We start from the raw sequence: 12,515 nt of genomic DNA on the forward strand, positions 1-12,515 counted from the left end.
GAGCCTGCATGCCACAACTACTGAACACCCGTGCCTAGAGTCCGTGCTCCACAAGTGAAGCCACCATAATGAAAAGTCCATGTACCTCAACAAAGAGTAGCTCCCACTTGCCACAACTAGAGAAAGCCCACAGAGCAACGAAGACCCAATGCAGCCAAAAATAAGTAAATAAATAAATTTATTTTTTTTTAAATCAATAAAACCATGAGCTGGTTTTTTGAAAAGATAAACAATATCAACAAGCCTCTAGCCAGGAATCACCAAGAAGAAAAGAGAGGACCCAAATAAACAAAATAAGAAATGAAAGAAGAGAAGTAATAACTGATATCACAGAAATACTAAAAATCATAAGAAAATACTATGAACAGTTATGCCAACAAATTGGAAAACCCAGAAGAAATGGACAAGTTTCTAGAAGCATACAGCCTGCCAAAACTAAGTCAAGACGAAACAGATAATTTGAACAGTCCAATCACTAGAAGTGAAATAGAAACTGTAGTAAAAAAAAAAAAAAACTCCCTGCAAACAAAAGTCAAGGACTGGATTGCTTCACTGAGGAATTTGACCAAACATACAAAGAACTTACACCTATCCTTCTCAAACTATTCCAAAAGATGAAAGAGAAGGGAACACTCCCAAAGTCATTCTATGAAGTCACCATCACCCTTACACCAAAACCAGACAGAGACACAATAAAAAAAAGAAAATTACAGTCCAATATCTTTGATGAATATAGATGCAAAAATCCTCAACAAATATTAGCAAACCAAATCCAAAAATACATAAAAAAGATTATATACCATGATCAAATTGGATTCATTCCAGGGTTGCAAGGATGGGTCAACATATGCAAATCAATCAATGTGATACATCATATTAACAAAAGAAGAGACAAAAACCACATGATCACCTCAATAAATGCAGAAAAAGCATTTGATAAAATTCAACATCCATTCATGATAAAAACTCTCACCAACTGGATACAGAGGGAACATATCTAAACATAATGAAAGCCACTTACATCAAACCCACAGCCAACATAATGCTCAATGGTGAAAAGCTGCAAGCCTTCCCACTAAATTCAGGAACTTGATAAGGATGCCCACTCTCACCACTTCTTTTCAACACAGTATTGCAAGTCCTAGCCACAGCAATCAGGCAAGAAAAAAAATAATAAAAGGTATCCAAATTGGAAGAGAAGAGGTAAAACTGTCTCTATTTGCAGATGACATGATACTCTATATAGAGAATGCTAAAGACTCTACATAAAAACTATTAGAACTAATAAATGAATTCAGCATGGTAGCAGGATACAAGATTAATAAAAAGAAATCTGTTGCATTTCTTTACACTAATGATGAAATATCAGAAAAAGTAAAAAAAACATAAACAAAACAAAATAAAAACTCATCTAAAATCACATCAAAAAGAAAAAAAAAACCCAAACCAACTTAGGAATAAACTTAACCAAGGAGGTGAAAAATCAATACGTTGAAAACTATAAAACATTGATAAAGGAAACTGAAGATGATTCAAAGAAATGGAAACATATCCCAGTCTCTAATTGAGAGTATTGTTAAAATGGCCATACTACCCAAAGCAATCTACAAATATAATACAATCCCTATCAAAATACCCATGACATTTTTCACAGAACTGGAACAACTAATCCTAAGATTTACATGGAACCACAAAAGACCCAGAACTTCCAAAGCAATCCTGAGGAAAAAGAACAAAGCTGGAGGCATAACCCTTCCAGACTTCAGACAATACTACTGCAAAGCTTCAGTAGCAAAACAACATGGTATTGGCACAAAAACAGATAGATCAGTGGAACAGGATAGAGAACCCAGAAATAAATGCACACACCTATGGTCAGTTGATCTACAACAAAGGAAGCAAGAATATACAATGCAGAAAAGGTAGTCTCTTCAACAAATGGTGATGAGAAAGCTGGACAGCTACATGTATATCAATGAACTTAGAACACTCCCTCAAACCATATACAAAAATATACTCAAAATAGTTTAAAGACCTAAGTATAAGACATGACACCATAAAACTCCTAGAACATAGGCAAAAAATTCTTAGACATAAATCACAGCAATATTTTCTTAGATGAGTCTCCCAAGGAAAAGAAATAAAAGCAAAAGTAAACAAATGAGATTTAATCAAACTTAAAAGTTTTTGCACAGTACTATAAGGGAAATCATCAACAAAAAGAAAAGACAACCTATGGACTGGAAGAAAATATTTGCAAACGATGTGACCATTAAGGGATTAATATCCAAAACATACAAAGAGCTCATACAACTCAATATCAAAAAAACAAACAACCCAATCAAAAAATGAGCAGAAGACCTAAATAACCATTTCTCCAAAGAAGACACAGAGATCACCAACAGGCACATGAAAAGATGCTCAACATCACTAATTATTAGAGAAAGGCAAATCAAAACCACAATGAGGTATCACCTTACACTGGTGAGAGTGGCTATCAACAAAAAGTCTACAAATAAATGCTGGAGAGGGTGTGGAGAAAAGGGAACTGTTGGTGGGAATGTAAATTGGTGAGGCCACTATGGAAACAGTACAGAGGTTCCTTATAAAACTAAAACTAGAGCTACCATATGATCCAGCAATCCCACTCTGGGTGTATATTCAGAAAAGATGAAAACTCTATTTCAAAAAGATACATGTACCCCAATGTTCATAGCAGCACTACTACAATAGCCAAGACATGGAAGCAACCCAAGTGCCCATCAAGAGACCATCAGTTTAAGAAAATGTGGTGTATATATACACAATGGAATATTACTCAGCCACAAAAAAGAATGAAATATTGCCATTTGTAGCAACATGGATGGACCTAGAGAATATTACACTAAGTGAAGTAAGTCAGAGAAAGACAAATATATGATATGTGAAACCTAAAAATCAATACAAATCAATCTATATACAAAACAGAAACAGACTCACAGATATAGAAAACAAACTTATGTTTACCATAGGGTGCAGGGATAAATTAGGAGTATGGGATTAACAGATACAAACTACTATAAGTAAAACAGATGAGCAATAGGATTTACAGGGATTATATGCAATATCTTATAATAACCTATGATGGAGATAATCTGATACAGATATTACTGAATCACTTTGCTGTACACCTGAAACTAACACAACTATACTACAAATGAACTATACTTCAATTTTAAAAAAAAGTAAAAAGAAAAAAAAAAGATTCTTGACAAGTAAATGCCACATGAGATCCTGGGCCAGAAAAAAATTTTCCCACTTGTTACTGATATAACAATATTACAACAACTGTTAAAAGTTGAATAAGGTCTATTTGTAGATTAGATAAGAATATCATAACCAAAAAATAGGTGTTTAGCAGATATGATCCACAAACCAAAATTCTGTGGTGGCCCTCTGCAGCTCTGAAAATGAAGTAACAGGAAGACAGTCAATTGATTCCAGGCCACATGCAGCACTCAAGAGAAAAGAAATTCAGAAAGAAATGAGAAAAATACATGAATCTGCAGGATTATCATACCCAGTTCTGGGTTCAAATCCCAGCTCAGCTACTGTCTGACTAACACCGGATGGGCCACCAGACCCCTCTGGTCTCATTCCCATGAGATTTTCTGGGGAACGAGGCATAGTGTTCACTGGTAAGCTACACACGTATTTTGCATGACTATGTGTAGAAACAAGGAGCCAATCATCTTTCAAGATTACTTCTATTTTTAACATCAATCAGTGTCCCAAAGCAATCCTAAACAGCCCTCTCTTAATCTTAATACTATTTTCCATTAAATAGCTCTTAGGTCAATGAATTATAAGCTATTAAGTTTCCTTCAAATTCCCATAACATCTTGGAATTCCATTAGTTCTGCTATAATGATTCTGATGTTTAAATTCTCTTACTCCTTCCTTTCGGCATCTCTAATTTGCTTTGCACGCATTCTTTCAGAGCTCACGTCTTTGCGTTTTAAGTACCAAGATTACACATAGCAATTCTGAATATATAACACCTCTGGAACATCTCTACCCATAGGCACTTAAATACAGAAACTTTTATTCAGAGAGCTCACACTAAGATTCTGCTTTATTATTCCAACAGCTCTGGAGCTTAGGAATAAATCGCATGAAAAGTGGGTAGAGTTCTGGGGTGATGCCAGCATGCCTCCTAGTGGACAGTATAAAACATTTCATTTTTAACGAGGTCCGGGCCATATTAATATGCAAGTCCACTTTTAACTTGCTTATCTGTGAAGGATGAGGTCCTGTTTATAAGCGAATACACGTGCTATCCTGTCTTTGGTTTCCTAAGCAGAGGAGAGTGAATTAAGTCTTTCCTTGGTGACGTGTCTCCGCTTCTGCGGGCCCTTGTAGGATTCGATCACTGGGTGCACTAGTTCATACTCTGGCTCCAGTGTCGCGCTGCTGCCCTGGGCCTGTGTGGACAATGACCCTCAGGTTTTCCAGTTCCAACAGCCCCACTAACTGCTAGTGCTTCTAACTGCAGCCTCAGGCCTGTGAAGTTGTTACTGAGCTTCCCCTAACACAGTAATGTGCCTTATGAGGATGGGTCTCCATCTTCATGGAGATTTTGGCATCAAAATCCAATGAAGGATTAAGGTCACAGCTTTATGGCCCCCATTTTAAATCAGTTATTCTTTTATTTAGCATTCTAGTGTCTATCATATTGTTGTCTGTCTCTCTTTTTTTTAGAAAACTACACTCGCAACTTCTTGGAAATAATAAAAAAAAAGAAAATGCTCTTTCAATGAAAAGACAAAAATGGCTGAGATTGTGGCCAGCATGTTCTACATAATTCACATTCTTTAGGGTTTCACTTAGGTCTTTTTAGGAAGAAATGTTGCCCTCATTCTTTTCTGGCTCACAATTACACATTTCTTGACACTTTTCCAAATAGAGGCACTATTGGCAAAGGACTTTTTCACCTGAGAGTCCTGAGAAAAAGCTCTCTTTAACTGTAATTATTACATAACATAATTATGTAATTATGTTAATTATGTATCACGACAGCAACTGACATTTGGCCCTTAGAAGTCTTCCTTTCTTGTTGCTTTAATTACAAGGGACTCTTACTTGCCCAGTTTTCATCTAATTTATAACTGCTAGGCTGAGAGACAGTCAGATGAACAATTCTATGGAGAGAATTGTCTCTCATTCATGGGCTAGCAGTGAATACCACAGTTTAGTCTACAGATTAAGGATAATACTAACTGATTTTTAAAAAGAAAAACTATGTGAAGAGTAGAGGGAAAGCCAAAGAGAAAGCAAGAGGTAAAAAAAAGTTATGGTTCACACTCAAATTATACTCGGAAGGAAAATGGCTTGTTTATATTTCATATAACTGGGAGGATCTACTACTCATAAAAAAAATATAGAACACGAGTACAATCTGATAGTTATATATTTTCTCCCAGGTCAATATTATACTTAAGAACACACCATTTCATTACTTTTTATACATAAAACGTAAGAAACAGTGTGTGTGATAATCACGAGAGTAACTATTTATGATAAGTTGTTCAAAATGTTAACCATTTAGGGATTTCTCTCTGGTGGCACAGTTGTTAAGAATCTGCCTGCCAACGCAGGGGACACGGGTTTGATCCCTGGTCCAGGAAGATCCCACATGCCGCAGAGCAGCTAAGCCCATGCGCCACAATTACTGAGCCTGTGCTCTAGAGCCTACAAGCCACAACTACTGAGCCCGCGTGCCACAACTACTGAAGCCTGCACACCTAGAGCCCGTGCTCCACAACAAGAGAAGCCACCACAATGAGAAGCCCGTGAACCACAACGAAGAGTAGCCCCTGCTCACCGCAACTAAAGAAAGCCCACATGCAGCAACAAAGACCCAACGTAGCCAAAAATAATAAATAAATAAATTTTTAAAAATGTTATACCATTTGGAAATTAGATTGGGGAATACATTATAAAGCTTATTTTGATTCAATTCTTGGGAGGAAAGATGAAAAGTTGATGTCTGCATAGCAAAAGAAAACAGCAAAAACGGAAACCTCAGCAAAAGTTCTCCACTGTCTGGGGATGCAATTCTTTTCTCAATAACCTCTTGGGATTTCAGTTACTATTTTAAGGTTCTCCAGTGAAATTTTTTCTAGGAGAATTAGCTCCCAAGAAAGAACTAGAAGGTTTGTTTGTTTTTAACTTGAAAAGAGACAGAACGTACATACTGCTTTACAACTGTTGGCTATCAGACTTGCAGTCTTCTTGAACGTCTTTTCAAGGTAGTGTGCAAATCTTTCATTTTCATTTTCTTTTGACCCGAGCTGAAGAAATTCACCTATAAAAAAGGAAAGTGGTCATGTGAGGGTTTTTTTTTTTTGCTTGGCAGAAAAATAAGATTGATTTAAAAAGAAGAAAAGTCAGAATTAACCTACCACGCACCAAATCTTCAATCACTTGGGTTAAAATAGATACAACAGTTGTATTTCCAATTCGTGCCAGAGCTATCGATGCTGCAGAAAGAATTAAATCGCCAGCAAGGACAGCCTAGAAAAGAAGAGAAGAAAAACTTTCAGGGAAAAGTATATGAGCATTGGAGCCAACAATGAAGTTAACTTCTCAGAAGAGAAACAGAATGGGAGGTAGGGGTCATCCCGGATGTAAGTTTTTCCCCTTCCTCTTCCTCAGCAGGATCATGTTATAATCAGCTACAGATTTGGGGTGCTGTTTGAACTGGATGGGCTCTCAGAGATGACCCAGTCTGCCTCTCCAGTTCAGAGCTGAAGAAATGAATGCCCAGAGACGGAAGTACCTGACCCTCTGGCTTCATCCCTAGCCCCAGCAAAATGTCACTGCCTTCATTTAGTTACGCTGGACCATTTGCTCTCCCATCAAACTATGTGGCTGTGCCTTTGCACTTACTGTTTCTTCTGCTCAAAACAGGCCTTACCCTTCATCACCTGGCAGACTCGTGCAGAATTAGCTCAGGCGGCACCTGCAGGAAGTTCACTCAGACCGCTCACTCTGATCTTCTGTGAGCGCAGCACCCCTTGGATACTGCTGTCATCCCACATTTTTCCTATTTACTGAACTCCTAAGGGCACGTAGCGGGAATTATCCAGCTAGTACTTAGTACGCACCAGTACATGGCCCAACCCATGCTTTTCTCAATGAAAACGAAACCAAGGAATCTTGGCTCCAAGTTCAATGTTCTTAGAACGCTATTACACTGCCCCTCATTCCAGGACAAAATATTTTTTTCACTGAACACCAATCAATATTTTCCCAATCTTCTTTAGATTGTGAATAAACGTCTGCATTGTATTTGCAACTAATTGTAAGTTACTCATGACCGAATTACATGCTGTACTCAAATACACTAATTTGCATACTTAAAGATATGGATAGGTGTTATAGAGTAGTTATAAATGATAGAGTTTGTGGAATTTTAATCCACAGAATTTGCAACATAACCACATTTCAAGTTTTTTTATTTGTTGTTGTTGTTGTTTTTGGCTGCACCGTGTGGCATGTGGGATCTTAGCTCCCCAACTAGGGACTGAACCCGTGCCCCCTGCAGTGGAAGAGCCTAGTCTTAACTGCTGGACTGCCAGGGAAGTTCCAAGTTTTTACTGTCTGTTAGTCCTCTACTATCTAAAATTAGTGATGTTCAGTATGTTTACCAACTAATCATTTTATATAACATATACTGTGTAAGGTATCTTGATGTAAATGTAAATATACACTTATAATGTCATTGAAGGACTTTTCTGGTGGCACAGTGGTTAAGAATCTGCCTGTCAATACAGGGGACACGGGTTCAATCCCTGTTCCAGGAAGATCCCACATGCCGTGGAGCAACTAAGCCCATGCGTCACAACTACTGATCCTGTGCGCCACAACTACTGAGCCTGTGCTCTAGAGTCCACGAGCCTCAACTACTGAGCCCATGCGCCCCAACTACTGAGCCCATGAGCCCCAACTACTGAAGCCCGCACATCTAGAGCCCGTGCTCTGCAACAAGAGAAGCCACCACAATGAGAAGCCTGTGCACCACGACGAAGAGTAGCCCCTGCTCGCCACAACTAGAGAAAAGCCCACGCGCAGCAACAAAGACCCAATGCAGCCAAAAATTAAAAAAAATAAAGTCATTGTACGCATTATGATTTATAAGTACACACACATCCATCACCCACCCTACAATCATTAGCAGCTGAGGGCTCAGGATCTCTAGGCTTTTGCCTCTTTCCTCTCCTGGCCCTGGGGATCCCAGAGGCCAGACGGTTCCAGCATTTGGAACTAAAGCTGCCAGACTGGGGATGGCTGGGGTGAGGGGTTAAGGGAAAGAAGGGATAGGGACCCAGAAAGGGGAATGAGGGTTCATGGAGGAGGTACTGTACGAATGGATTTTTATTGGTAACACAGCAGTTTTGTTTGACGGGCAAAAAAGGGGAGACTAGCAGGTGGCCCCATGCAGGGCAGACCAGCCTTGCAGCTGAAAGAGGCAGGTGACAGTGTAAACACGGTCTTCCAAAGGAGGCCCCCGGGACTTTTCTGGTGGCCAGTGGTTAAGATTCTGCCTGCCAATGCAGGGGACACGGGTTCGAGCCCTGGTCCGGGAAGATCCCACATGCCGCGGAGCAACTAAGCCCGTGCGACACAACTACTAAGCCTGCGCTCTAGAGCCCGCGAGCCACAACTACTGAAGCCTGTGTGCCTAGAGCCCGTGCTCCGCAACAAGTGTTCCACAACAAGAGAAGCCACCACAATGAGAAGCCCAAGCACCGCGTTGAAGAGTAGCCCCCGCTCACCGCAACTAGAGAAAGCCCGCGCGCAGCAACAGACACCCAACGCAGCCATAAATAAATAAATAAATTAATAATAATTTTAAAAAGGATGGAGGACCCCAATAGCAGAGGCAGTCACAAGAGGGGACGAGTCAGGAGATAATCTTAACTTGTTCATTTAATCCTCCCCGTTTGCCCAAGGGCTCAAGTATAAAGTTTTAAGGACAGGCCCTGAAAACAGACACAGCAGACTGCAGCACATGTCATAGAGTTACCCAGGGCCTCTCCAAAATGAAACTCCACCCTTTTTTTTTTTTTTTTTTGAAACTCCACCCTTTTTTACCAACATTCTGATGTATGGAATTCTGTCAATAGGACACAAAACCTTTTCATCTAAAATCGGAAATAAAAAGATTTAACAAAATCATGTGTGCTAAAAGCAAAACCAGCATGTAAAGATAATAATTAAGGTACATTTCTTCTTTGAATACGATTAGAAAACAGGTGGGAACCAGGTATTACAGACGTGTGAGGGCGGGGAAGGTATGGAGAGGGAAACCTCATTCACATTAATGTTTTGTTTGTGCTTCAAATGGGCAGGATGGCCAAGGGCATGTGTGGTGGGAGATGCTTGCTCCCAGAAGGCCCGTGGGTCTTCCGTTTTATTTGCTCAATTTTATCCCCTTCCTCAACCCATGATCTAAACATCCTTAAACAAGATGACACATTCTACACACCCCCTTCAAGAAATGCTAATAAAATAATGTGGAAATATGCTTTAAAATATACGTGAACTACTCAATTATAAAGCTTCTATTTAAAAAGGTAAAAATTTCACGGGAGAACAGTATCCCCCTGAGATTGATACAGATGTGTATGAATATGTGTGTGTGTGTATATGTGTGTATATTTATACATATATATATATATATTTTTTACTTTTATTTATTTACTTGCCTTGAAACTCTTGCATGTGGCAGTTAGTAAATGGTTAAGCAATTAAAGTGAATCTGAGTAATGTAAGCCCCAAAGTAAAAGGTGTGATTCCTCATGAAATATGCTTTTTGGGTAACTACAAAAATCTCCTTCCTTAACCAAATTCTATATAAAACTGTGAAGAAGCAAAAACACTAAGTTTATTTTTCTGTGCTGTTATCCATGACCAGACATTTGTATATAGACCAGACATGAAAACTATTTTGAAAGCTGGAAGACGACATTTGCTGAAGCATATTTTACTTTTTAATGAGACAAATCTGGAAAACAAATGCAATCCAAAGAGTATGGGATTTAACAAGAAAGATTTAAAAACCCAAAAAGCCGTACCTTCTTTTCACCCCAGATCTTATTAACTGTGTGTTTTCCTCTTCGGGAACTTGCGTCATCAATGACATCATCATGGACCAGGCTGGCAGTGTGGATCATTTCTGCAATTAAGGCTATGGCACGCTGGCTTGCTTGCACATTTCTAGTTAACAGAAAGCAATGCTTTTTAACAGAGACGCCGCCTATAACCTTCTCAGCAATCATCTTGTGAAAACTGGACATCAGATCTAGGATAAAGAATTTTATTTCTCTAAGAGAAACTATATAAAAACTTTGGCTTCCCTACACAGCCAATTCTATCATTTGGAGAACATTTTAAAAATGCACAAGATACACTGCACCAAGATTATGTTGTCGGGACAACACGCTAAGAAGTAGAATTTGTATAATTAACAACAAAAAAAGGATGAACACCTGAGATGTCTGAGTACCTGGCTGAAGAATCATCTTTATGTCCTATAACAGTGGTCTTGGTCAGTTGGTCAAGTTTACAGTTAGGTAACAATTAAATTTCAGGGGTGGATGGGGAAGATGGGTGAAGAGCGTTCTAAAGAAGTGTATGAAAGAACCAATGGTCACTGTGTTCAAAGCTTTTAATAAAATCTTAAATATTTAGTAAGAAGACCTTGATAACCAAGAGAACTGGAATTCATAATTCTAACTGGCTATTGATATTGGTTACCAATATGAATTGATAATTCATACTGAAATATGAATTCCAATTCAAATTTAACCTGTGCATTAGAAATTTAAACTTTCACTTCCCAGATTTAACACAAAACACAGGAGAAACATTCCCAAGAAGACACTTGGATGTGACTTTTAGTTAAAAGGAACCCCAATTTCTTTTTAATCATCATTATTCTCACCATCATCATCTATGGGAATTTAAAAAAACTGAATTTTAAGAAAATCAAACTGGAGAAATAACCAACTGAATTTTCTGAATCTAAAACAGAAGCCTGGCTCAAACACACGCTAACCAAATGTTTTATTTATTCCTATAGCTTACTTTTCAAATATCACCACGTTCTCTCTTAGAGGGGAGAAAAGTGAGAGAGATACTGAAATGTGACTTTTTTCTTTAAAAACCTAATCTGAACATCTTCAAAAGCCAGTGCTCATTCTAATTCCTCAGATCTAGCATAAACCCATGAAAAATGAAGTATAACTAACATTAAAGATGCTGGAATTGAACTACAAACACTAAATCAGCCTGAAGACTATCTTTCCATCTTGCTTTAAATGTAATTTTAAAATATGGTGCTTTGCCAGCAACTCTTACTTAAGATTTTTTGAACTAAACCTCAGAATCTTCCAACTGCTTTTAGCCCAGAAATCAACTGTAAAGTGCTGCTCATTATTTACTAATGTCACAATTGTAACAGTTCTAAACACTTCTGGATGACAACACATTCTTCTGAGGAGGAAGAAGTAAAGAAACAGAGGGGAGGGACAAATCATCCTGTAAAACTACTCTAGTTAATGAGAAAATGGAGCTTTGGATGGCTTCCAAGAGCTTGTTCTGGGGCTTCCCTGGTGGCGCAGTGGTTAAGAGTCTCATGGGTTCGTGCCCCGGTCTGGGAAGATCCCACATGCCGCGGAGTGGCTAGGCCTGTGAGCCATAGCCGCTGAGCCTGCGTGTCCAGAGCCTGCACGTCCGGAGCCTGTGCTCCGCAACGGGAGAGGCCACAACAGTGAGAGGCCCGCGTACCGCAAAAAAAAAAAAAAAAAAAAAGACTTAAAAAAAAAAAAAGAGCTTGTTCTGAACCCTTCAGTGAGAAACTCACAGACCCTACAGAAGGAAGCTTGGAACCCAAATATTTTTAAGGTAAATTTACTGGATCCTATCTTAATGCACAAGAAAAGATGTAGACTTTTACAGTTGTTTTTTACATAAATAGAAAGACTATTTCTTTAGAACATTTTCTCAATTAATTTCAGTCTGAGGAAATATACACTTGCTACTCATTAATAGTAGATCTTACCTTAAACAACTGGTAAGACCTCTAAGCCTTTCTCATGTATTTATAGGTCAGGCACCACTTCTGTTATCACAAACTATGTCAGCAGGCAGGGGTCCTGCTGGGAAGCTGCAGTAAAATGGCAGTACTCACTGAGACACTGTATTTTTTTGTAATTTCAAGATATTAAAACAAAGATTTCTTAAAATATTTTGAAACTTCATAGACTACATATATGTAAAAACGCCATATTGTATGGCTAAATTGTTGAAATCAGGATTCTTGCTTCGAAAGTTATTTGGCATCGTGACACAGCCCCTACACAGGATAAACATCACATTTTAGAAGCTTTATCATTTTACCTGATGTACTTTTCCCTGCACAATTAGCCTTTAACATGTGCCAGCTTCTATCTGGAAAATACTGTCAC

The 12,515-nt window shown here is 38.6% G+C and overlaps 1 protein-coding gene across 4 annotated transcripts in view; it reads right to left on the reverse strand.

Annotated features, from left to right (window-relative positions):
• Positions 1-12,515, reverse strand: part of PDSS1 (decaprenyl diphosphate synthase subunit 1) — a 55,680-nt gene that overhangs the window by 19,542 nt on the left and 23,623 nt on the right. For 3 of the 4 annotated variants that reach the window (XM_067030300.1, XM_067030301.1, XM_067030302.1), the window contains exons 5-7: positions 10,122-10,263; positions 6,444-6,555; positions 6,237-6,346 (exon numbers count right to left, since the gene is read on the reverse strand). In XM_067030300.1, the coding sequence (XP_066886401.1) occupies positions 6,237-6,346; positions 6,444-6,555; positions 10,122-10,263 (364 nt within the window). Of the gene's footprint in view, positions 1-6,232; positions 6,347-6,443; positions 6,556-10,121; positions 10,264-12,515 lie in introns of all 4 variants that reach the window. The other variant, XR_010839889.1, reaches the window with a different exon arrangement.

This window comes from Kogia breviceps, chromosome 3 (assembly GCF_026419965.1).
Source record: "Kogia breviceps isolate mKogBre1 chromosome 3, mKogBre1 haplotype 1, whole genome shotgun sequence".
Classification (NCBI taxonomy): Eukaryota; Metazoa; Chordata; class Mammalia; order Artiodactyla; family Physeteridae; genus Kogia; species Kogia breviceps.